Source organism: Peromyscus maniculatus, chromosome 14 (genome assembly GCF_049852395.1).
Source record: "Peromyscus maniculatus bairdii isolate BWxNUB_F1_BW_parent chromosome 14, HU_Pman_BW_mat_3.1, whole genome shotgun sequence".
Lineage (NCBI taxonomy): Eukaryota > Metazoa > Chordata > Mammalia > Rodentia > Cricetidae > Peromyscus > Peromyscus maniculatus.
The window spans coordinates 83701946-83727824 of NC_134865.1; the positions used below are offsets into that span (position 1 = coordinate 83701946).

The 25879-nt window shown below is 43.5% G+C and overlaps 1 protein-coding gene and 1 long non-coding RNA gene across 32 annotated transcripts in view; one reads left to right on the top strand and one right to left on the bottom strand.

Moving 5' to 3' along the window:
* Nucleotides 1–2756: 2756 nt before the first annotated feature.
* LOC143268501 (uncharacterized) lies at nucleotides 2757–5471 on the bottom strand. The gene is made up of 3 exons (XR_013044552.1): nucleotides 4975–5471; nucleotides 3712–4166; nucleotides 2757–3283 (listed from the first exon to the last, which is right to left on the bottom strand). It is a non-coding gene; the product is annotated as an uncharacterized LOC143268501 (long non-coding RNA).
* Nucleotides 5472–6005: 534 nt separating this feature from the next.
* The window catches only part of Mark3 (microtubule affinity regulating kinase 3), a 92949-nt gene continuing 73075 nt past the window's right edge, over nucleotides 6006–25879 (top strand). For 21 of the 31 annotated variants that reach the window (XM_076551435.1, XM_076551434.1, XM_076551438.1 and 18 more), the window contains exon 1: nucleotides 6015–6207. In XM_076551435.1, the coding sequence (XP_076407550.1) occupies nucleotides 6157–6207 (51 nt within the window). In that variant the 5' untranslated portion in view covers nucleotides 6015–6156. Of the gene's footprint in view, nucleotides 6208–14776; nucleotides 15085–25879 lie in introns of those variants that run through there. The other 10 variants (XM_076551433.1, XM_076551445.1, XM_076551456.1 and 7 more) reach the window with 7 other exon arrangements.

Sequence of the window (25879 nt, forward strand, 5' to 3'; positions counted from 1 at the left end):
AATTTTGTACTAAATTTTAAAATCAGGGTTGTCCCAGTGTCCCCATCCACTCTACAGGTTCCCTGGCCTCATCTTAGTCCTCTGATTTACCATATAATGAAGAATTTTATTTTGTTGTGTTCTTAAGATGCTTTTGCCAGGATATTTTATCTCAGCAACAGAAATGAAACTAAACCAGACAGAGTTTGAAGGCAGCCTTGGCTAAATGGAAATTCAAGCCTGGCCTGGCCTAAATAAGATGACCTTATAGCTCAGTAGCTGAGCAGTTAGTTGTCTAGCATACACAAAGATCTAAGGTTGGTCCCCAGCGTTACCCACTCCCCAACCCACCAAAAAAAAAGTTTAGAAGAATCTGGTGAGTTTCTGTTGTTTTGTTTTGAGACAGGGTCCCACTCTGTAGACCTGCATGGCCTGGAATTTGCTGTGTACACCAAGCTGGCTTTGAACTCATAGGGATTTGCCTCCTGCTTCCCAAATGCTGTGATTAAAGGTGTGTGCTGCCATGCCCAGAGACTGAAACTGTGATTTTTAGAACAACACTTTTACGTAAAAGTAGGATCTCTTCTGAGTAAATTTCCATCATTAGGGAGATTTAGGGGTTTCGAGGTTTTTCTTGTTTTCTATTTGTTTGACTTGGGTCTAGATTAGAGAGTTTATTCTACTAGAATCTGTTTTGGATTTGCTTGGCTACAAAGGCTACTTCCTATTAATATTCAAACGCACCAATTATTCATCTGTACTTGGTCACATTACGGCCTTGGTTCTCCTGGCCTCATTCTGAAAGAAGGCTTTGAGTCCTGATGCCCCACGGGGAAGGCGTGTAGGTGGGACTCGGGGCTGACTCAGAGGGCCAGCCCCAGACAGCTCATGTCTGAGGTCATACCACAGGACAGGAGGCACTCTAGCCTCAGGAACAGAATCTGTCCTAACAACTTCCCGGGCTCCCTCTTGTCCTGCCTGCGCTGATCCGGAGCTGCCCGTGTGAGATCAGAGACTTAACAAGTTGTAAGAGTGGACCACTGAGGGCTTTGCACTTTCAGCCCCGTCTCCTTTTCAGGCAGGCAGCAGATCTCAGAACGTATAGAGGTCAGTTTGCAGGGTCAGGTCTCCCCTTTCACTATGTAGGTCCTAGGTCGTAAAGGTTGGCAGCACTGAACCAACTCACCAACCTCAGATTGTGTTCTTGAGATCCAGCCACTTTATTGTACAAGGCTAGAGCTAATCAAAATTTTCTCTCTGTTACATATTAGCTTTGGTGCAAACATTCCAGATTCTCTATTCATACTGGTAATGGACATTTATGTCATTTCTAGCTTTTTTCTATAGAGATCTGGAGTGTTATTTGTGAATGACTTTATACATGTTTCCTTAGTACATTTTGAACTGTTCCTTAAAACTTTTTTTGCAGGGGTAGGGGGGTTGTGGGGGGGGAGAGTGAGTTTTGAGACAGGATTTCTCTGGGTAGCCCTGGCTGTCCTGAAATTCACTCTGTAGATCAGACTGGCCTCAAATTCATAGAGATCAGCCTGCCTCTGCCTCCTGAGTACTGGGAGATATGAGCCACCACACCTGGCCTGTTTTTATTTATGTATTTATTTATTTTTGGGCCTGTCCTGGATCTTGCGCTGTAGACCAGGCTGGCCTTGAGCTCACAGAGATCCACCTGGCTCTGCCTCCCTAGTGCTGGGATTAAGGTGTGCACCACACTCGGTCTGTTTTTACTCTTAATTATGTATGTCTATGTCTGGGTCTGTGAATGTACCCGCAGTGCCTGTGGAGGCCAAAAGAGGGCATTGGATCGCCTGGAACTAGAGTTCCAGAAGGTTGTGAGTGGCCATGTGGGTGCTAGGAACTGAACACAGGTCCTCTACGAGAGCAGCAAGGACTTGTAACTGCTCAGCCATCTCTTTAGTATCTCACTACGTCATCTTGGCTGGCCTGAAACTCTACACTAGGTTGGCCTCAAATTCTCAGAAATCTTCTGCCTCTGTCTCCCAAATGTTGGAGGGACGGCTCAGAAAGTGACAGCTAGCTATGCGAGCACAGGGACCTGAGTCTCATCCTTAGAGCCCAGTGACAAAGATGGGTGTGGTGGTCTATGCCAGTAGTCCCAGGGCTGAAGAGCAGAGACAGGAAGACCCCTAGGGCCTACTGGACAGCCAGCTTAGCCTAATTGGTGGGGAGCTCCAGGTCAGTGAGAGATCCTGTCTTCCAAGTACTGGAATACAAGCAGGCTGCTTTGCCCACCTGGGGTTTACGTGGATTTTGGGAGACCTAATCCTTCCACTTGAGTACCAAGAGCTTTGACTGTTGAACCATCTCCCTAGCCCTGGGTGCATTTCTGAATTGCAATGGATTTGTTGTTATGATGCTCAAGGTAGGTACTATTTTAACAGGAAGACAGGAAACAAATGGAGTGTACATCTGAAATTTTAGCATTTGGGAGGGTGAGGCAAGAGGATAGGAATTGGAGGCCAGCCTGAGCTACACAGCAAGACTGTCTAAAAAAATAAAGGGGAGAAGAACCAGGAAGGAAACAAGAATTATGAAAAGAAATGAAAGGTGTCATTTATTATTTTTTATTTTTTTATTTTTTTTTTTTTGGTTTTTCGAGACAGGGTTTCTCTGTGTAGCTTTGCGCCTTTCCTGGAACTCACTTGGTAGCCCAGGCTGGCCTCGAACTCACAGAGATCCGCCTGCCTCTGCCTCCCGAGTGCTGGGATTAAAGGCGTGCGCCACCACCACCCGGCGAAAGGTGTCATTTTAACAATAGTTTTAAGGCTTAATTGCTCCATTCCTTTCAGATAGATCACAGATACACAAAATTCAGGACCACATAAGTTCCTCTAGATGGACAATGCTCTCCTCCTCCTCTTCACATCCTGCTAGCCCACCTTTCCTTTTTACATGTCACAAACATGCCTACTGCTTCCAGGTCTTTATTGTGTCTTTAAATTTCAGTGTCTTCAATTCTCAACTTTATGAAAACTAGGAAATATCTGGAGTTTAAGGGCTGTCATCTTTATTTCTACTCTTTAGTATTCACTGACTCACTGTTTATGTGTAGCAGGAATGAGGAAACCCCCCTGGGGGAAGCCTCATGTCCATTTACTTCTCTGGCCAATGTGGAATGCTTGAAAGTGTCCACAGGCTTTTTCAAAGCTCCAACCTGAGGCTGGCAACCTTTTGGAAGGTTTCTTGGATTCATCAGGAGCCAATGTTGAATCACCAGAATTCACCAGGGTTGAGGGGATAACTGGTGCCATGCTATGTCTAAATCTACCTGGCTCTATTGATGTAACTAACTGTCTTATTAAATAAGAAACACAGAAACAATGTAAAGGAGAAAGCCGAGAGGTCAGAGCTCAGAGCTAAAATCTCACCCTTCCTCCTGCTGTCCCAGCTTTGCGAAAGAGGGCTACTTCCTGTCTGTACACCTTTTTTATAGTATTATTGTTCTGCCTTCTCATTGGTTGTAAACCCAAACATGTGACGGCCTCGTCACTGTCTGAATGTACAGCCCCCTAGGTCTTAAAGGCATATGTCTCCAATGCTGGCTATATCCCTGAACACACAGAGATCTATGGGATTAAAGGCGTGTGCCACCGCCGCCACATTCTTGCTATGGCTCTAATAGCTCTGACCCCTGGGCAACTTTATTTATTAACATACAATCAAAATCACATTTCAGTACAATTAGATTACCACCACATGGCTCTGTCCCTTTGGCTTGACTCCCCATTTCACATGATCTTGATGATGTTGACTTGAATCCACTCTGTTGTTTCTAGCCACATGCCTTTGTATAGCCATCAACCCATCTTCAGAGTAAGCACGCCCTCTGTAAGCATGCCCTGACCCAGGCCCCCATGTGGGGTTGGATGCCCACACTTGGTCTCCTATCTTAAGAGTAAGCACACCCTCTGTATGGTTCCCCTGACCTAGGCCCCCATGTGGGGTTGGATGCCCACATTTGGTCTCCTATCTTCAGAGTAAGCACACCCTCTGTACGGTTCCCCTGACCTAGGCCCCAACGTGGGGTTGGATGCCCACACTTGGTCTTCTAGCTCTTGAGCACACTCCCAGTTATCATAATCTACATTTCAGTTGAACTGTGTGGAGCAAAGACTTGATTCAGAGGAATTCCGCTGCAGATCTCTGCTTGACTACAAAAGGAGAACGAGAATAACCTTTTAAGTAGGGTCATCTGGTCCCCTTGAGCACACCCCAAAGAGGGTCATCTGGGGGTTCTGCATGTGTCTTAGCCCTGTGTTGTTTTGAATTGGGATCCCCTGGCTTCTCTGGAAGTGATGCTGGTGTTTAAAGATCTATGTTTCACAAAGCAGGAAATGTCCCAGATACAGCAAGACATTGGGGTGTTGGGGGACAAAAAACAAAATCAAATCAAGCAAGCAAACAAAACATAAGAAGGAAAAGAAAGCAAAGCTAAGTCACTCACAAATTTACCTGTTTCTAAAGCTGTAGGAACGGGGTTCAGATTCTTCTTCTATAACCAACACAGATGATTTGGTTAAGAAACTAACTTGTCCAGACTTCAGATCACATGTTGTGTCTGCCCATCTTTTATATGGGTACGTGAGGCTTAATGAATAACCAGTGCAAGGTCGACTATCAGTAGCGGTTTGCATTACCCCAACCCACACAGCCCTCCTTCCTGTACCAATGGATTCCATCCTCAGAAGACTGAGGTGACAGTTGAGAGCTTCTAGAAAAGGCCGCATATTCAGAGCTCCAGCTGCAGGTCACGCAGCCTGGCCCAAGCCTATAGGAATCTCAGTATTCAGGAGGCTGAAGCAAGACAGGGAAGTCGGACGGGAGTTTGAGGGAAGGGAAAGGAGGAAGTAGAAAGGGAGAGAGGGAGAGAGAAAGGGAGAGGTAGAGGGAGTGGGAGAGCGAAAGGGGGGGTGGGATGGGGAGGGAGAGACAGAGAAATATTGCTATAGAAGCCCCTACCGGCATTTAGGAATTGATCCCTGGGGGGCGGCGTCTACATGTTCTCATCGAACCCCTCTTCCCATCCCTTTCGGGCCACCTTTGCCACTGCACTCTTTCATCCGAATGGGTATTAGGTTGGGCTGGGTTCAATATCCAGTGGCCTCCTAGAGCCAGAGGCAAGAAAGTTCATTGACTGGATGCTCGGTGTCTCAGTGATGAAGCAGGAGCCTGGCTCTTGTCCTCTCCGCTAGACCTATAACTACTGATTCAGTAGCTCCATCCTTTGCTGCGTGGCCCGGGGAAAGCGAACTCAACTTTTGCCAACAGTAGGATCTCCATGTGTATGTAGGGTAACCCAGCCAGCTCGGATGTACTCTGTAAATGCCAGCCCACCAATCGGGCGCAGGACGCCCACTGGGGCGGTGGCCCTGGAAGGGTCAGGGATGCCCAGGCGCTCTGGACCATTGGAACTCCGCGAGCGCTGCAAGAGACCAAGCCAGTAAGTCCCCACGGCACCTCCCCCTGAGAACCAACAGGACGAGTCGCCCCTAGCAACAGCAGCCGGCCCTCGCTCCGACCGCGCTGATTGGCGGAACTCCAGGCGGCAGCGGCGTCACTTCCGGCAGCCGGAGGCAGCGGAGGAAGCCGAGGGGCGGCCATCTTGGGTCTGTGAGGCTCCCGAGGTGCCGGGGAGCGGCGGTGGCAGCCGGCAGGGCGAGGCCGGGCGGAAAGCGAGCGGGAGAAGGGAAAGCAGCAGGGCGTGGGCGCCTCCTCCGCGGCCCCCTCCATGGTTGGCGCCTGCAGGCCGCGGCGGCCTGTCTTGCTCTGCATCTCCGCTACATCCTCCTGCGCCGCCGCCGCTTCTGGGGCTGCCCGCCGCGCTGTGTGGAGCCCCCGGGACTGAGTTCCGCGGCGCTGCGGCTGCGGCGGCGGGCGGCGAGGAGGCGAGGAGCCCGCGAGGCGCCCTGAGGCTTGCGGCAGCCAGCCGGCCCGGTTCCACCGGGCTCCTCGCCGCGGCCGCCGGCGCTGGGGGAGAATGAGCCCCGGGGCCCGCGGGCGCACGGCCCGGGCCAGGCCGGGGATCTAGACTCCGGCCGGGGAGGGCAGGGCCCGGAGGCTCACGGCCGCTGCTCGCCGGCCGCCCCGAGTTGGGCGGTTTTGTTTTCGCCTTGGCGTTGTGCAGAATCAAAGCGCACTAAGATGTCCACTAGGACCCCTCTGCCAACGGTGAATGAACGAGACACTGAAAACGTGAGTGGACTGCGCTGCAGGGTGGCAGCCCCTCAGGGTGGTAGCAGGGGGACCTAGCCCAGATGCTCCAGGCTGGGGTCAAGGCGCAGCCCTGTCCTGCAGCGCGCGTGCGGCCTGCGCGCTGCCCTTACGGTCTGCTGAGCATTCCCCGTCCGTGCGCTGCCGCGGCCGGTGCCTGTTGGAACCCACCTCTGCTTTCACACCGGGCAGGTTAAGATCCTGCCTGTCCTTGGTGCAAATTAATAGCGTTCAGTCGGGTCAAGCGGACGGTCCTTTAAGATGGGACTAAGCTTAATGACAACCGCTAAAACTCAGTGCCCCACGGAGAGATCCTTGTGGGCCCCCGTAGTTCCTGAAGACCGAAGAGCTCTAGAGTGGCCGCCTTTATCAAGGAGTAGCTTCCCGTCCTTGCAAATTAAAATCTGTTCGGAAGCGGTGGGCTAAGCGTTTTGAGAGGCAGATGTGGCATGAAGCTCCGCTCTGTCCTGCTGCCCAGCTGAGAGACACCCACTGAGCTGGCTTTTCCTTCCGCTGCGACTTAGAGGAGCTCTCAGGCCCATTTCAGTGTGCACACCCAGCAAATCTGTATAAAAGGATTTTGTTCGAAAGGACCTTCACAAACAAACCAAACAACAACCTGGAACCGCACTGCTAGGGAGTCACAGATGTGTAGAAGTTCTATTGAAGAAATATTTGACCTGCCCGAGTGTGCTTTTTTTTTTTTTTTTTGAACCCTTCTGCCGCATCAGATTCCAAAGTGTTCCAGCCTAGCTTTGTCCTCTGTAAAGCATTTAGCAAATAACTTGTAAAGAAACTTCACTGGCCTTTCATTATACAGAGCTATGAGGTAACTGCTGGCAACAAAATGCCATCTCTTTGGAAAAGCTTCCATGCTCCGGGTGTTTTCATGCTTTGCAAACCATCCTTAGATACGGTGACCTAGTGACATCCAATGCCTTCATTTTAATCTTCGAAATGCCACTTGGTACTTGATAGGTATTGAGTAATTTAGTCTAAATCATCTCTGTAATATATTAATATATGGTTGTATATGTTCTTCCACCTGAGAAAGATTAGAAAATTACCTAATTAGGAGAGCTTAAATTAGAACTTTCTCCTTTTCTTCCTCCTCTCCCTTTCCCTTCCTTTTTTTTTTTTCTCTCCCTGCTTCCCTTCATTTCATAGTTCTTGCTGTGTTTCTTGGGCTGCTCAAAGGAGCATTCTGCCTCATTCTCCCCATAGCTGAGAATTACAGACACATGCCATCAAGCTTGGCATCCTGAGACCTTTTTATGTTCTTTTGAAGACACTTACCTTTAACCTGATTGATGATCAATCAGGCCACTCTAAAAAAAAAAATGAAGCAAGTAAATCGATTGATTGGCTTTGATCCCCCCCCCCCCTTTGAGACAGGGTTTCTCTTTGTAGCTTTGGTACCTGTCCTGGATCTAGCTCTGTAGACCAGGCTGTCCGTGAACTCACGGAAATCCGCCTGGCTCTGCCTCCCAAGTGCTGGAATTAAAGGCATGCTCCGACACGCTTGACTTTAATATGTATGTTTCAATGGGGAGGGATAAGGAGAAATCTAATTTTAGTCTGGAATGCATGGTTTAGGTGGTACTGTGATTATTATAGACTGAAGTGGCTCATTCTTTACCTGTTCTTTGTCAATTTGCTGTTTTGTGATTTTTGTGTGTGTATATTTAGAATTACTACTTTTGTCTTTTAAAAACAACCTAAGAGCTGGAGATGTAGTTCAGTGATAGAGTGATGGTCTTTTATACATGAAGCCCCCAGCTCAATCCCTGCCACCACTGAGTAAGAGAGAACAAACTTAGGTTGTGAAGGATACCCTGTTCTTATGTCATTTAATGGATCTGAGGTTTCAGCATTGCTAAAATCAAGAGGCTTATGATGGTCTTTCCAGCTGGTTGCACTAACTCACCTTGCCATGTTCTGCTTGTAGTTCTTGCGTAGGCCTGATATGGAAATAGCTGTGTGTCAGCCACAGTTTTGGGCCTGTGTCACTGTCACATCTGGTGTCACTTTTAGCATAGCCCGCCCTTACCTGTCACTACTACACAACGTAAGTTAGACTTTTCCCGGTGCATGAAGGACAGCAGTGAAAGAGACATATCCGTCTGGTGAGAAGCTCTTCAGTTAGGCAGGGGTGTGGACACAACACCAACACTTTGGAGGTAGACATTGGTGAGCAGTCATGTGGACACCACCACAGTCAAGGTACAGAACACTTCCATCTGGAAGGGTCTCCTGTGGCCTCTGATAGCCTCTCCAGGCCCTTGGCAAACACTGCTGCTGTTTCTGTCCCTGTAGTTTGACCTTTTTTGTAAGTGGGACCATAAAATGTATAACTTTAAAAAAAAATTGAGACAGTCTCACAGTGTAGCTGACGTTGGCCTCAAACTCATCTTCTGCTTCAGCCTCCTTACTGCTGTGAGTACTGCTGTGGGTAGCTTCATCCATGTAACATATGCCTGTGGGCCTGCCTCCTTTCTTTCTGAGACAGGGTTGACATAAGTATCCCTGGCTATGCATATTTTTTGTTTGTTTATTTATTTGCTTCTTGTTTTGTTTTTGTTTTTTCGAGACAGTGTTTCTTTATGTAACCCTGGCTGTCCTGGAACTCAACTCTGTAGATCAGGCTGGCCTCAAACTCAGAGATCCACCTGCCCCTGCTTCTCCGAGTGCTGGGATCAAAGTTGTGTACCACTACTGCCTAGCCATTTATTATTATTATTATTATTATTATTATTATTATTATTATTATTTTGGTTTTTAGAGACAGGGCTTCTCTGTATAGCCCTGGCCTTCCTGGAACTTGAAACGCAGTGATTTGCCTGCCTCTGCTTCCAAGTGCCAGGATTAAAGGCATGCACTACCATTGTCTGGGTGCATAATGCTTTTCAGATTTGTGTTTTCAAGTATATTAATAGTTCCTTTCTTTTTTTGCTAATTAGTATTTCATCAGATGTACCATTTTTTTTAAAAAAATTATTTTACCAGATGATGGTCATTGGTTATTATGACTAGAGCAGCTTTGCTCTGTGTGAGTGTGTGTGTGTATGTATGTGTGTAAAAAGATATTTTACTTAGCCTAGGCATTTTAAATTTTAAATGATTATATTCATGTGTGGGGGGTGGGCTTCCTTTTGTGACAGTATATATCTCACCATATAACTGGCTGGCCTGGAACTACCTATGTAAACCAAGCTGGCTTCATCTCACAGAGACCCACCTGTTTCTGCTTCCTGAGTGCTGAGATTAAATTTGTGGACCAATGCATCCTAGCTTTTAAGAAGCTCTGGCTACGCCGGGCGGTGGTGGTGCATGCCTTTAATCCCAGCATTCGGGAGGCAGAGGCAGAGGCAGGTGGATCTCTGTGAGTTCGAGGCCAGCCTGGTCTCCAAAGAGAGTTCCAGGAAAGGCGCAAAGCTACACAGAGAAACTCTGTCTCGAAAAAGCAAAAAAAGAAGCTCTGGCTTTTATATGTAGTGTAAATATAAATAAACATAATTTGCAACAATAATTTTTTCCCTCCTTATACACTATTCTGTTCTCTCATGTGTTTGATTTCACATTACTATTTGCCTTTATGGATAGGAATATAAAAGTTCATCATAGTTCAGAAAAACTAAATATTTGGGGTTAGAAGATGGTGTGTCCAGCCTCCTAGAACTGGAATTTCGGGTGGTTGTGAATCATACAGTGTGGGTGCTGGGAACTAAGCCTGGGTCTGCAAGACCTCTTAATGATTCAGCCATCTCTCCGGCCCAAAAGTAGAATGCTTTTTAAAGATAAAAGAAAGTTTACCTTTTATATTCTGTTTTATAGTTGAGTTGCATAGAGATCCACTAGTAAGCCCTGCTTTTATATTTGACAGAATTAGAAATGAGTTTTTCACTTAGATTTCAAAGCATACAACACTTTGTAAACATGGATTATTTGCTAGAGAACTGGAGGTAGGGGTCTGCTAATTAACAGTCCCAGATATGTACACCATTTACTTACTGTTAGATGTCTGTTTGGCAGTGGTCCTCAACCTGTGGGTCTCGACCCCTTTGACAAACCTCTGACTCTGAAACTATTTACATTATGATTCATAACAGTAGCAAAATTACAGTTATGAAATAGCAACGAATATAATTTTATGATTGGGGTCACCACAACATGAGAAACTGTATTAAAGGGTCGCAGAGTTAGGATGGTTGAGAACCACTGCTGTCCTGGAATTCTCTATATAGACCAGACTGGCCTCAAACTCACAGGTATATTTCTGCCCCTACCCCCCAAATTGTTCAGACTAAAGGTGTGTACTACCACACCCAACTACATAGGGTGTTTAGAAGTTAGTATAGCGTGGAGTGATGCATCCTAGCTTTTAAGAAGCTCTGACTTCCTGTGAAATAAACTAATGGTGCTATTGTCTAGCCAGCTGTTGATTGGGTGATACTAAATGAAGCTGTACTGTAGAGGGTGTACTGGATGCCTGGGAACCAGATTGTTCTTGTTGAGGACCTGCTCATCCAGCAGAACAAAGTACTCAGGGCTTTGTGGAACTCGTCTGTACTGTCTAACCTGAGCAAGCATACCTAGAGGATTGCTGTTGCTGACATGCTCATCTCCGGTTCTCACCTCAAACCTGGCTGCATTCCTACCAGGTTCCAAGACAATGATTCGGCACACCCAGGGATCACACTTCAGAAATTACTGCCTTAGTGTTCAGCTTACTAACTACGCTACCTTTTGATTGTCCAGGTTTTTAGAAGAGATTTTTTTTTAAACTAGATGTAATGGGGTTTTTAAATTCTATGAGTTGTTTTGTTTTGTTTTTGAGACAGGGTTCCATCATGTAGCCTTGGATGGTCTGGAACTGCCTACTTAAATTAATTGGCCTCAAACACTCTGAGGTGTTTTTTTTTTTGTTTTGTTTTGTTTTGTTTTGTTTTGTTTTTCGAGACAAGGTTTCTCTGTGTAGCTTTGGAGCCTGTCATGGAACTCACTCTGTAGACCAGGCTGGCCTCAAACTCATAGATCCGCCTGACTCTGCCTCCCGAGTGCTGGGATTAAAGGTGCGGGCCACCACTGCCCAGCTATTCTATGAGTTTTCAATACTTGACTTTAGAAGGTGTGCAGGCTGGATGTGATGGTGCAGCACTTGGGAAGCAGAGGCAGGAGGATCTCGGAGTTTGAGGCCAACCTAGTCTACAAAGTAAGTTCCAAGACAGCCAGGGCTGTTACATAGAGAAACCCTGTCTTGGAAATACAAAAACAAAAGATGGGGCCGTGGAATATAGGAATAGTTACTACTTGTTCTTATTTCACTAAACTCAGGCGAAGGTACAAATTAGTTTATATAGTGTCTTATTTAAATATGTAGTATGTGGTGCTGGAGAGATACCTCAGTGAGTAAGAACACTGGCTGCTCTTTCAGAGACCCAGGTTCAATTTTCGGCAGCCACATGGTGTCTTAAAACAGCTGTAACACCAGTTCCAGGAGATCCAACACCCTTGGATGACCTTGGGCACTTTGTGTATACGTGGTGCACACACATACATGCAGGCAAAACACCCATACACACAAAACAATGTAAGAATATGTAGTGTGAGCTAGACATGATAGTACATGCTTGCAATCCCATCGAATGGGGAGGTAGAATTGTATGTTGGCCAGTCAGTTGAGGTCAGCCTGGGCAACTTAGTGACATCTTGCCTCAAAGTTAAAATTTTTAAAAATGACACATTCATTTACTTTAAAATTTTTTATTTTGTGTGTGTAGTCTCAGAGGTCAACTTTTACCTTTTACCACATGGGCCCTGGTGATTAAAGGTTGTCAGGCTTGGCAGCAAGCATCTTTATTTGCTCAATATTCTCACTCACCCAAAATTATTTTTTTCTCTTTTGTAAGCTTATTTTATTTTATTTTTGTATGTGTATGATTGTTTTACCTGCCTGTATGTCTGTACTTCATGTGTAACTGGTGCCCAGAAAATTCAGAAGAGTTTGTTGGATCTCCTGGAGCTGGAGTTGCTGATGATTGTGAGCTGCCTGCTGGGGTTCAAACCTGGATCCTCTGGAAGGCTAGCCTTAAATCTATTTAAGAGCACTGGTTTAGTGCTCTTGACCAACCTCTAGTCTAAAATATTTACATTACGGTTCATAACAGTAGTGAAATTGCATTCATGGAGTAGCAATGAGTATGATTTTATGGTTGGGGGTCACCACAACATGAGGAACTGTAGTAAAGGGTTAGGAAGATTGAGAACTACTTAGAGACTTATACCCCGTTTGCTATAAATTGATTGTACCTGTTACTTTATTTCCAAATGGAGTGATGTGTTGGTAAGCAAGCTATGGTGGGTAATCCCAGCACTTGAGAGGCAGAGGATTGGAGAGTAGGTCAAGGCCAAACTGCCTATATAACAAGACCCAGTATGTCTCTCTGTCTGTCTGTCTGTCTGTCTGTCTGTCTGTCTCTCACACATACACACATACAAACACACACACACAGAGAGAGAGCTCCAGGATGGCTCTGATTAAGAGCACTTGTTGCTCTAACAGGACCTGGGTTCAGTTATCAGCCCACGTGGTAGCTCACAATTATCCATAACTCTAGGTCTAGGGTATCTGATGCTCTTTTCTGATGTCCTCAGGCACTAGGCATACAAGTGGTGCACCTACACACATACAGACAAAACACTTATCTATAAAAATAAATAAATCTTAAAAAAAAAAAGGTTCTGAATTTTATCATTCGAAAATACAAACAAATTCAGCTTTAGAACTTGTTTCCAGGCTAGAAGAGTGAGCCACGGAGTGTAAACCCTCCTGGTTTGTGGTACATCTGTTTGGAATTTCAAATTAAGTTTGAATGGAAAAAAAATCTACTTGGAATGCTTTCATGTTCATTTGACAGAAATTAAAGAATACACTTGAAGGAGATAGCTCAGTGGTTAAGGGCACTTACTGCTTTTACAGAGAACTGAGTTCAGTTCCCAGCACCCACATGTTGGTTTACAACTATCTAACTCCAGTTGGGGCATCTGATGCCTTCTTCTGGCCTCTAAAGTCACCAGACACACGGGGTGCACAGACAAACGTGCAAGCAGAGCGTCCATACACATAGAATACATCTTTAAAAAAGCAAAAATAAAAAGATTTCACTTGAAGCATTTGAGGTGCTGAAACAAGTGTTTGTCCCACATTTCAGAACAACCTGGGCTGCGTAGTTTGAGGCCAGCCTGGGCTGCAGTGTGAGGTACTTTCTATTCTCATTCTCTCTGTGTGTTCTCTTGTCTTGTCTTGGAGTTGATACACTGGCCAAGAATATGCTTATATCTGTTCTACCGACCCTTATGTGCCTTCCTATAAGATTAGGAAGAGCAGACATTGACTCAGGATGACTTTCTTGGTGAAAGAGGAAAAATAGACCTTTCTGTTTTGGACTGACATTTTGAATATTGATGTCACCCACAGGCCTATTTGTTAAAACCTCATTCCCCATTGTGGAAAAATTAGGAAATCCTTATATCATTGGGGTATTCCCTTTCCTGAATCTCTCTTCCTAGCTCATGAGGTGAATGGTTTTGCCCTGCCAGCTAAACCATTGCCTTCTGGAATATCTGTAACTGTGAGCTAAACTCAACTTTTCTCTTGAGTTAATTATCTCAGGGTTTTTTTGTTTTTTGTTTTTTGTTTTTTTTTTTTTTTGTTTTGTTTTGTTTTGTTTTGTTTTTTCCCTTTGAGGTAGGGTTTCTCTGTGTAGCTTTGCACCTTTCCTTGAACTCACTCTGCAGCCCAGGCAGGCCTCGAACTCACAGAGATCCACCTGACTCTGCCTCCCAAGAGCTGGGATTAAAGGCGTACGCCGCCGCTGCCGCCGCCCAGCTAATTATCTCAGGTATTTTATTACAAGTTTTTTTAAAAATTTATTTAATGTGCCTTGTTGTTTTGCCATGGGTGTTGGGTCACCTGGAACTGGAATTACACAGACAGTTGTGGGCTGCCATCTGGGTGCTGGGAATTGAACCCAGGTCCTCTGGAAGAGTAGCCAGTACTCTTAACCACTAAGCCATCTCTCCAGCCCTTCAGATACTTTATTATAGTAACAGAAGCTGACTAAAGTGATAGTTCAACTCCTTAACCTAGGATTTGTTTTGTTTTGTTTGTTTTTTTGAGACAGGGTTTTTATGTGTAGCCCTGGCTGTCCTGGAACCGGTTATGTAGACTAGGCTAGGCTCTCACAGAGTTCCTCCTGGCTCTGCCTTCCAAGTACTGGCACCATGCCTGGCTCCAATACTACTCTCTAATCACCTAAACTGCTCAGCCATGGTTAATCTTGAGGCTCAACCCAGGAGGTATTTTGTCTGTATTTCTTGTTAATAGTTAGGTAGTTGCTTCTGGGTGGAGCCTAAATATTGTGGGGTTTGTGTTATCAGTTTGGTAGCATTTAATGTGAAATTTGTGTAAGTTCAAAGATTTTGATCACAGGATTCTATCTAACTACTTCATATGTGGTCAGTATTTTATGACTATGCTGTCTACAGGAATACATTCTAGAATGAGAACCCTAGAAAGGAGGAGACTTAGAACCATTTCTTATTTGCCTTCTGCTCTAGGACTTACCAAGAAGAGTTAGTTAAATTGGGCAAGTGTCTTGCTGTAGGAGGCCTTGGAGGCTGTTTGGTGTTCTTTTCACATTTTGTCCCCAACTCTTCCCCCCTCTGATCCAGCCCTTACCTATTCTAGTCTGTTGTGGTACCGATAGCTTTACTGGAGAGTAGACTTAGTCATCAGAAGAAGGTTGCCTTCTAGACAGTGAAGATACTCAAATGATAAAGCATCTTTTACGTATTATGGTAATGTATTCCAGTTTCTTTTTCCATTTTTATTAATTTAGTTTAGTTTAGTTTTGTTTGTTTTCGAGACACGATTTCTCCATTTAGTTTTGGTGCCTGTCCTAGATCTCACTCTGTAGACCAGACTGGCCTCAAACTCAAAGAGATCCTCCTGGCTCTGCCTCCCAAGTGCTGGGATTAAAGGCATGCGACACCACCACCCAGCATGTGTGTGTTTTCTGATGGTCTTAAGCCATTCCTGTGAAAGGGTTGTTCAACTTGCAAAGGGGTCACAACCCACAGATTAAGAATCAGTGCCATATAATAATGCTACTTTTTCATCTCCCCTTGGTGAGACTTGTTCTGAGCACCCATGGCCCTTCCAGTCTCCCAACCTTCATCTATTTTTTTCCTCACCAACTCTTTTCTTTCTTTCTTTCTTTCTTTCTTTCTTTCTTTCTTTCTTTCTTTCTTTCTTTCTTTCTTTCTTTCTTTCTTTCTTTCTTTCTTTCTTTCCTTTCCTTTCCTTTCCTTTCTCTCTCTCTCTCTCTCTCTCTCTCTCTTTCCTTTCTTTCTTTTCTTTCTTTCTTTCTTTCTTTCTTTCTTTCTTTCTCTCTCTCTCTCTCTCTCTCTCTCTCTCTCTCTCTCTCTCTCTCTCTCTCTCTTTCTTTCTTTCTTTCTTTCTTTTTTGTCCTGGAACTCTCTTTGTAGACCAGGTTGGCAGAGATCCTTCTGCCTCTGCCTCCTGAGTGCTGGGACTAAAGGGGTGTGTCACCACTGCCCGGCCAAATCTTTGCTCTCTAACATACTTTATAACTTTAGTATTTCTTATAATCATTGTGCTTTGTCAGTTTCCCATGCTATACTAAAACTCTTTGAGAGCAGGATTGCTTTGCTTACTAATGTTATTATAAATATCTAGGGAGAAGTCATTTATTTATTATAGATGACCAATAAGCAAATATCTGTTGAATTACTAAGATATAATGAGATGAATAAATTGGGTAAGCCCGACACAATAAATACATAAAAATTAGTCATCACTGATAGTGTACTTAAGGCTCACCACACCTCTGCCCCTGTGCCTTCTGGATTTCACTCCTGTGAGAATACCTTCTTTCTCCTTTCTTAAAGCCTCACACTACTTCCTGTGTGTGGTGCTGGTAAGACATGGTAGGCAAGTATTGAGTCAGACCCTCACATTCCCTTCAGAATGATTTCTGTTTCTTTTTTGTTTTTTTCTTTGGGACAAGGTTTTACTGTGTAACCTGGCTGTCCTGGAATTCACTTCATAGACTAGGCTGGCTTTGAACTCATTGAGATCCTGCTTCTGCCTCTTAAGTGCTGGCTGGGATCAAAGACGTGCCACTATGTCAGTGCAGACTGATTCCTTTCTTGGTTTTGGGGTTTTTGTTGTTGTTTTGTTTGTTCATCTGAGACAAGGTTTCTCTGTGTATCCCTGGCCTTCCTGGACCAAGCTGGTGTCAAACTCAGAGGTCAGACTCAGATTTGCCTGCCTCTACCTCCTGAGTGTTGGGATTGGAGGCATGTGCCACCCTGCCCAGCCAGACTGATTTCTTAAAGGGTGGCGTGATTGAAGGAGTCTGCACTTGCAGAAGGAGGAAGAGGCCCCCTGAGCTGTGACTGAGGGAAGGGCTGAGTGGATAATGTGTGGAGCAAATGGAAGCCACTGTGCAGGAAAAGTTTGCTGTTAAAGACTTAAGCAGCTCTTCAATTGTAATCTTTATTTATGAGAGAAAAAAAAGGGTAACATGATCTACCCCTCATTGCTGTTGTGATTAAAGAAATGTGCCTGTGAAGGGGTTTTCCCATTGCACACAGTAGGCCTTCTTTAAATGGTAATTCCACCTGAAGACAACTTTTGTAGTTTTTCTGGATAAAGTATTTGAGTACAAAAACTGAGTAATCCAAAACCGTTGATTTAATAGTCGGTTTATTATTGCCACTATTATTCCTTATTAATTTACTTTATTTTGCCATGCTGAGACTTGAACCTAGAGCCTCCCATGTGCTAACTAAGTAAGCACCTTTTCTCTTTAGAACATCTAGCTGTCCCCATACTGACAATTGCCAACCAAGTAAATCTGCTTGGCCATTTGTTTACTAGCAGTTTGACGCCTGTGTTTGAACCTGTGGACTGATAATTAGACTCTCGAGGAGACCCTGCTTTCTTGGAGCTCATCAAGTAGAGTTCAGAAGTGAAGCCTTGGGGAGAGAAGGGCAAGAGCAGCAGAAAGGACAGCCTAGTGAAAGGAATAAAGGGGAGACATTGCTATTGCTGGGTGTGGTAGTGCACACCTTTAGCCCCAGCAGCACTGGGGAGGCAGAGGCAGGTGGATCTCTCAGTTTGGGGACAGCCTGGTCTGCATAGGGATTCCAGACTAGCTAAGGTTACATAGTGGAGAGAACCCCTATCTCAAAAATCCAAAGATGGGGTATGTGTGAAAATGATGTGCGTGCACACCTTTAATCCTATCTCTCAAGAGGCAGGCAGAGGCAGGCAGATCTCTGTGAGTTCCAGGACAGCCAGGACTGTTTATACAGAGGAACCCTGTCTTGGAGTGGGGGGAGCTAGAGCCTTGTTCTGTGGTGTTTGAGGAGCTGAAGAGGCTGTGTTAGAAGAGGGCACTGTTAGCAGAGATGAGTGCAGTGATGGCAGAAATGGAGAAGCGGGATTTGAGAGATTGACTTGAATGGGCGAGAAAGTGGAGAGAGGAAGGAGCCCTGGATGACACCATCAGTTTCTCTGTACGAGACAGAGATAATGGTTTACAACTGGTAAAAAGTAGAAGCAGGTTTTAGGGAAAATGAGTAAGTTTCATTTCCCTAAAACAGATCATTTTAATCTTGGAATGATTGATATTTTGAAACAATTTTTGTTGTTGTCCTTGTGAGTGCTGCAGGCTTTTATTTGTTCAGCTTGTTTTGTTTTTGCTCTTGACTCACTGTGGAGCCCAGGCAGGCCTCTTGAAGTCTCCCCTCCTCTGCCTCTCCAGTGCTAGGATTACAAACATGAATCCTACACCAAACTAGACTGCAGGTCTTTGCTTTACTTACACATTTTTATTACACTATGACTCACTGGGTAGCTTGGTGCATATTCTGTGGTGTCCAAGTGGAAGTCAGAGGATAACCTGCTCGTTTTCTCTCCTTCACCATGTGAATGCTGGGGGTCCATCTCAGGTCTGTCATGCATGACAGCAAACACCTTTGCTGGCTGAGCCATCCAGCCCAGTCCTGTGCCTTGTAGGATGTTTCCAGTATCACTGGCCTCTACTAGCAAGGTATTAGTAGCATCCCCTCAGTTATAATCTCCAAAAATATCTCCACCATTGCTAAATGTTCCCTATGGAAGTAAAATTCCCTTCTCCCTAGTTGAATTCCAGCACCTTTTTGGGTCCCTTTATTGAAAGTCATTTGCCTAAAAAGTTTATATAAAGTCAGTTTAATTTATATATAACTGACTTAGTAAGTTTATAATAGTTGGTCTTGAATAGAACTTTTAACATTCTCAAGGTTTATGCTTGTCTAGTTGCTTTTTATTTATTCATTCTTTTTTTTTTTTTTTTTTTTTTTTTTTGAGGCAGGGTCTTACTATGTAGCTCTGGAACTTACTGTGTAGACCAGGTTGGCCTTTAATTCACAGAGATCTGCTTGTCTCTGATTTGAGTGCTGGGATTAAAGGCTTTTGTCGCCATGGCCACCTAGTTGATTTTCCATAGGAAAAAATGCTGAATCTTTTGGAAGGGTTGTGAGAAAATTAAGGGGCTTATGATGAACATCTCTCAACATCTTTTGGCTCCACCCCTCCACCACCACCTTGTGTTCTTCCTTCCTTATTACCAGCCCCCCATGTTTTTAAAACACTATGATAAAATCCAGGGCCTTGTGCATTCTAGGCAAACACTATCATTTAGCTACATTCCTGGCTCTTTCTCTTTCATTTCTGACTTTACCTATCTTTAGTTGATTGGATTTTAATATCTGACTCTCATTAAATTTTCCACAAATTTGTATTTATGGCTGATACAGGAAATTCAGTGTATTAACCATATGGTCTATTATGATCTCTTCTGGACATAGTTATTTTCCCAATTTATCAGACATCAACTTTTCATTCTTTTTATAGATAATGGCCAAATGTGCAGAAATGTAAGAGGGACTGTCCATAGATGTCAAAAAATCTCTATTTTAGCAATTTATTTATTTTTTAATTTAATGATAAGGTTTGCTATATTGTCTTGGCTGGCCTGCAACCTGATTGTAGACCAGGTTGACCTTGACTTTCTGACAGTCCTCTGCCTTCCCAGTTCTGGGAGCATGCCTAGCTTAGATGCCCTCCTCCCAGGACAGGATTTTTTATGTGTAGCTCTGGCTGTCCTGAAACTCACTCTGTAGACCAGGCTGGCCTCTAATTCAGAGATCCGCTTGCCTCTGCCTCCCAAATGCTGGGATTAAAGGTATGTGCCACCACTTCTTGCCAATTTTTTTTTAATTTAATTTTTTAAAAAGTTTTGTTCTAAAAAGCTTTTGACTGAGTATGGTTGGTGCATGCCAGTGATCTTAGCAGTGAGGGAAACTGAGGTAGAAGGATAGTAAACTTGAGACCAGTCTAGATTATATAGTGAAAGTCTGCCTCAAGATAAGTAAAAAAACAAATACTGTTTTATTTATACAGAGACAGACTGGCATGGTTAGGAGGGTATGGCAAACCAAAAGCTACTATTTATTATTTGAATTGGTTTGATAATGAACAGCCTAGAGAGATCAAAGTGACAGAAGACCTTGTGACTGTGAACACAGAGAGGAGGTGGGGAAATGGAAAAGACAGACACAAACATAAATCTAAACAAACCCCAGCAATGAACTCTGAATGACGAAAGGTACTGCTGCTGGTTTTGATCCCCACTGCCAACTTTAGGTTGTGACTTTATTTTTAAAACCTAAGTACTCACAGAGTATTAGGTTTTCTTATTCACACATAACTTCGTTTTGGTTGGTCCTGTACCCTACCCAGTTTCAGGCATTTGCTATTGATTTCTTAGAAGGAAGATGAGGGTATTACCATTAAGGTTACCGCTTCCTCTTTTCCATCTGTTTGTCTCTTAGTCTTTTCTAGTTACACTAGTTGTCTTTGTTAGCTCTATCGAGTCTGCACAATATTGTGGGCATTTGGACCTATCACAGCTGAGTTGTATAGCATGCCATGATGATTTTTCCTGTATGTACTTGACACCCTCAAAATTGATTGATATTTGACTGTATATAAAATTCTAGATTGATACTCTGTCCCTTAGATTCTGTGTGTTGTGCTATATGATGTCTGATGGTGCATTTTTCAGGGAGCTACTTTGAACTTTGCTTATATTTCTGTCCATATTGAAACAGTAAAGATGATTTGGAGGCCTGTGCAAAATACTTGCATGTGTTTGATAAACTGTGGGTCTCCTATAGGAGTCCTCTGGGGAGCTGTTTGTTCTCTGTATATTTTGTTTTTATCTCTGGGCTAGACAGATGCCAGTATAGGTGTAAGCCTAGCTGCCCATGTTCTAAGGGACCAGGCCATTGAAGAGGACAAGAAGAAAAAGCTTCTTCCTTTTCTGTTTTCAGTTCATTCTTGTTTCATGTGTGCCTTGTGTTCCCAGTCATATAAGACCTTCTGCTTGGCCTTTTCTCTGTTTTTGTGAAATGGTATGTCATATGTTTTCTAGGCTGATCTTGAAATCCTGGGCACATGTAATTTTAATTCCTTACTCAGCCTCCCATGTGCCTATTTTGTCCTTTCTAGGGAACTTCCAGTTTTTTGCTTGCTTTTTGTTTCGTTTTGCTAGACTGAAAGGAGACTCCAGTGTACGTATTTAACAACTGGCACATTCCAGAGGTGCTAGATATTGCCAACTCCTGAATCTTTAGGGATGGGGGATAAATAGTGTAACTCAAGTTACCCCATTATCTTTATAGCTGATTAGAAATTCATCTTTTATGTATTAAAGATAGTCTCTGGGGCTAAAGAGATAGCTGAGTAGTTAAGAGTGCATATCCTCTATCAGAGGACCTGAGTTCAGTTTCAGCACCCATATCAAGTGGCTCACAACCAGCTGTGATACCAGCTCCAGGGGATCCTCTGGACTCCTTGAGCACTATTGTTCACACCTGCACATATCTGTACACATATATACATGATTTAAAAATAAAGCTAAATAGTAAAGATATTTCCTTTTCTAGTTTCTGAAAGTATGATTTTCCATCTATTCCTTTGTTGGTTTGTTTTGATGAAGTTTGAGCCCCAGGATGGCCTGGAAGTTTGTAGCTAAGGATGGCTTTGAAACCCTGGTCCTGTTTTCTCCACTTCACAGGTGTTGGAATTACAGGTGTGCTAGCGCACACCTGCATTGTCATCTGTTCATTTTTCCTTAGGTGGTTTTGATTTACTTTCATTTAAATGGACTTTTTGGACAGAGTGGAGGTAGATGTGGTCATAATCTTTAACCAGAAGTAGGTTACATGTTTACATCTCTATCATTGTGCTATTGATGGCTGTGATAACAGAGTAAGACTGATGATGATCTGGAGAAGTTGGACTATGATGCAGTTGGTGCCAGGGAAATCTTGCCCAGTTGTCTCTGAACTGTCTTGCCTTGTCTTGGGTTGACACCTGGCTTGAAGTGATCTTCATTTTCAACTAGCACTTTCTGTTTGTCAGTCAGACTCCATCCCTTCACTTGTAGGACACCTTATTTTCTTCATCTCACCAAAATGTGACAGTGTTCTTTGCATGCTTAGAGGTGCATTGTTAGCCTTTAGTTATATGGGCTAATAAGCACTTGGATGTGTCTGGTTTGAATTAAGATGTTCTGCAAATATGAAACAAATCCAAAATTTCAACACTATTTGTGTGTGTATTTGCAGGTGTGGAGGTGGCATGCTTGTTATGTGACTATGTATTCGTATGTGTGTAGGTGTTTGTAGAGGTTAACCTTCTTTGGGCTTCATCAAATGCTGTCCACCTTGTTTTGTTTTCCTTTCAATATTTTTAACATTGATTTATTGTGGGGATGTGTGTGCTACAGCATACAGGTGGAGGGCAGAGGACAATTGTGGGGAATCCGTTCTCTCCTTCTATTGTCCGAGTCCCAGGGATTAAACTCATAACATCAGGCTTGGCAGCAGACACATCCACCCGCCGAGCCGTCTCACCGGTCTCTCTTTTTGTGAGACAGGGTCTCTCACTGGCCTGGAGCTTGCTGATTAGCCTAGGCTGTCTGGCCAGTGACCCACCCCAGAGGTATTCTTTGGTTTCTGTCTCCTCAGCACTGGGACTGCAAATTGAACCCAGTGCTTGGCTGTTGTGTGTGTGTGGGTTCCTGGTTTGAACTCAGGTTCTCATGATGCACAGCAAAGTACGGTACTGTGTTTTATCTCTTCAGTTCCAAAGACAATATTTAAAAAAATCTTAATATTATATATTACACGCTGAAATATTTGGATATAAATTAGATTGAATTAGAGAAAAACTTTACCTGCTTAATGTCCTTAATGATAAGTCAAAAGTTTTCTGAAATCTGAAGGAACTTTTTGAGTATATAATTTTGGATTTTGAATTAAAGGTACATAAATCAGGAATGTAATGGACAGGATTCTCTGATTTCTTAAAAGAAATTATTCTGGGACTGGAGGGGTGATTCAAAGGTTAAGAGCACCCACATTTGGTTCCCATTACTGATATGGTAGTTCACAACCATTCATAACTCAACTTCCAGGGGATCTGATACCTTTGTTTGACTTCCGTGGACATCAGGCACACACACATGGTATATATATATGTGTGTGTGTGTGTGTGTGTGTGTGTGTGTGTGTGTGTATGTATGTATGTGTGTGTGTATATATATATACACACACACATACATACATACATGCGGTGAAAACAGAAAATAACATAATCCGAAAAAGAATTCAAAAGAAGAAAGAAACAAGATTCTGGTTATATGTGGTGGTACCTGCCTGTATTCCCAACACTCAGGAGTTTGAGGCAAAGATCTTGGGAGTTTGTGGCCAACCTGGGCCCAGTAGTGAATCCAGAGAGGTAGGAGGAAATGAAAAGAGAGGAGAGAAAAGAAATTTAAAAAAAGAGAACAGTTAGACTCTAAAATTTCTCCATTAACTGTAATTTTTTGCTGGAATAGCTGTTGGGAGATGGAGGCAGGAGGATCAGGAACTCAAAGTCATTCTTCAGTTACATAGTGAGTTTGAAGCCAACCTGCAACCTGAGACCCTGTATCTCAGAGACAGAGACAGAGACAGAGACAAATGAAAAGAAATGAAAAGAAAGACAGAGAGAAATGGAAAGAAACAAGTTTCCTTAGTACACTGCCAAGAGAACAGTGGGCAGCTTGGCAGTCAGCCAGGTGTGGTGTGGCATTCTGGGAGTTTATCAAATGGAGGAAGGTCCGTTCTTTTTGTTTGTTTGTTTTTGAGACATAGCCTTGACTGGCTGTCCTGGAACTCACTCTTAGACCAGGCTGGCCTCAAACTCAAGAGATCTGCCTGCCTCTGCCTCTCAAATGCTGGCATTAAAAGCATGTACTACTATGCTGGGTCAGGAAGGTCCATTTTAATTCTAGTTTGCTGATAGTTTTTCTTTCTTCTTTCCCTCCCTCCCTCCCTCCCTCCCTCCCTCCCTCCCTCCCTCCCTTTCAGATTTATTTATTTATTTATTTATTTATTTATTTATTTATTTATTTATTTATTTATTTATTTATTTATTTATTTTTGGTTTTTTGAGACAGTTTCTCTGTGTAACAGCCCTGGCTGTCCTGGAACTCGCTCTGTAGACCAGGCTAGCCTCGAACTCACAGAGATCCATCCACCTGCCTCTGCCTCTCGAGTGCTGGGATTAAAAGTGTGTGCCACCACACCAGGCTCCCTAGATGTTTTTAAAAGTAAAATTTGACTTTGTGTCTCTGAAGAGCAAAATTTAGAAGATAGCCACATACTGTCACATACTATTTTTAACATTTGGAAAACCTTCCCTATAAATTAAGTATATGGCTTGTTGTTTTAAAGATTAGACAAGATGTATGGTATGTGTATTGTGTTATAAGGCAGCGACTAGGTCCTATTCAGGATGATTGGAAATACCATATTCAGGGGCTGGAGAGATAGCTCAGTGGTTAAAAGCACTTGCTGCTCCTCTAAAGAACAGCACCCAGCTGATGGCTCTCAATCCACTGTAACTCTAGTTCCAGAGGATCCAATGTCCTTATCTGGCCTCTAGGACTCCTCGGACCTCCTCCAGCAGGCACTGCATTCATGTGATACACAGGTATACATGCAGGCAAAATAGCTATACAAAACTTTTAAAAGGAGTTGTAGCTTGCAAATCTGGTGGCTTATTTGGGAGATACTAAAGTAGGACTCTCAACTTCTGGTCGGTTCTCTGCCCCATAAATATAAGTACACAATAATTTTGGGACCATATTGGTTATGTTAAAACAAAACATACATACATATATACATACACACACATACATACAGATACACATATTTCTTTTTTTAAAAAAAGTTTATTATATATACAGTGTTCTGACTGCATGTATGCCTACAGGCTAGAAGAAGGTACTATATATCACTATAGATAGTTGTGAGCCACCATGTGATTGCTGGGCATTGAACTTAGGACCTCTGGAAGAGCAGCCAGTGCTCCTAACCTCTGAGCCATCTCTCCAGCCCGCACATTTATATATTTCTGAATAATGTAATTTATAAATTTTAGCTCTTTTTTAAAAAATTGTTTTAGTTTTACTTATTTTATGTGTTTGAGAGTTTTGCCTACATGTGTGTTTGTGCACCAGGTGTGTGACTGGTGTCTGGAGGCCAGAAGAGGGCATCAGACCCCCTGGAACTGGAGTTATGGATAGTTTTGAGCCAACATGTGAGTGCTAAGAATCAAACTTGAATCCTCTACAAAAACGACAGGCTGTTCTGAATTGTTGTGGCACTTCTCCAGCCCTAGGCGTAGCTCTTTTAAGTAAAGACCAAAACCAAACCAAAACAAAAAGCCCTAAAATGAAACTAATATATAAAATGAAAACATTGATTGAATATAGCAAGAAATGGTAATTTTTTTTTTTTGAGACAGGGTTTCTCTGTGTAGCTTTGTGCCTTTCCTGGAACTCACTTGGTAGCCCAGGCTGGCCTCGAACTCACAGAGATCCGCCTGGCTCTGCCTCCCAAGTGCTGGGATTAAAGGCGTGCGCCACCACTGCCTGGCTAATAAAAAATTTTTAATGTCTCACTAATTAGCTGTTGGCCTCATTGTCGTCAGTGTATGGTGACATTAACATTCTGCTCCTTCACAGGCTGTGATGAGGATTAGACATACAGATGCAGTTGTTAAGAGTTAAGTTCTCTTTCATGTGATAGTCACCTTTTTAAATACAGGTGCTCATCAGCTGACAGTGGGGTTCCATTGTAGTAAACATTACTGCAGATGCCTTCCTAATTACTACCCTTAACCTACCAAACTTCATAGCTTAATCCAGCTGGCCTACCTTAAGGTGCTCAGAATACTTCAATTAGCCTACAATTTTGCAAAAATTACCTAAAATAATTACCTATTTTATAAGAAAGTGTTGTACGTCTTGGATAATTTAATTAAATACCTGTATCCAAAAAGGGCTGGCCAAACTGTGCACTGTACAGTCTTGGTTACTATTTCTCCATCATAGCCTATTGGTGCTTTTAGATTGTTACACTGTGTATCAGTGGCTCAGGAAACAGTTGCAATGCAGAATTT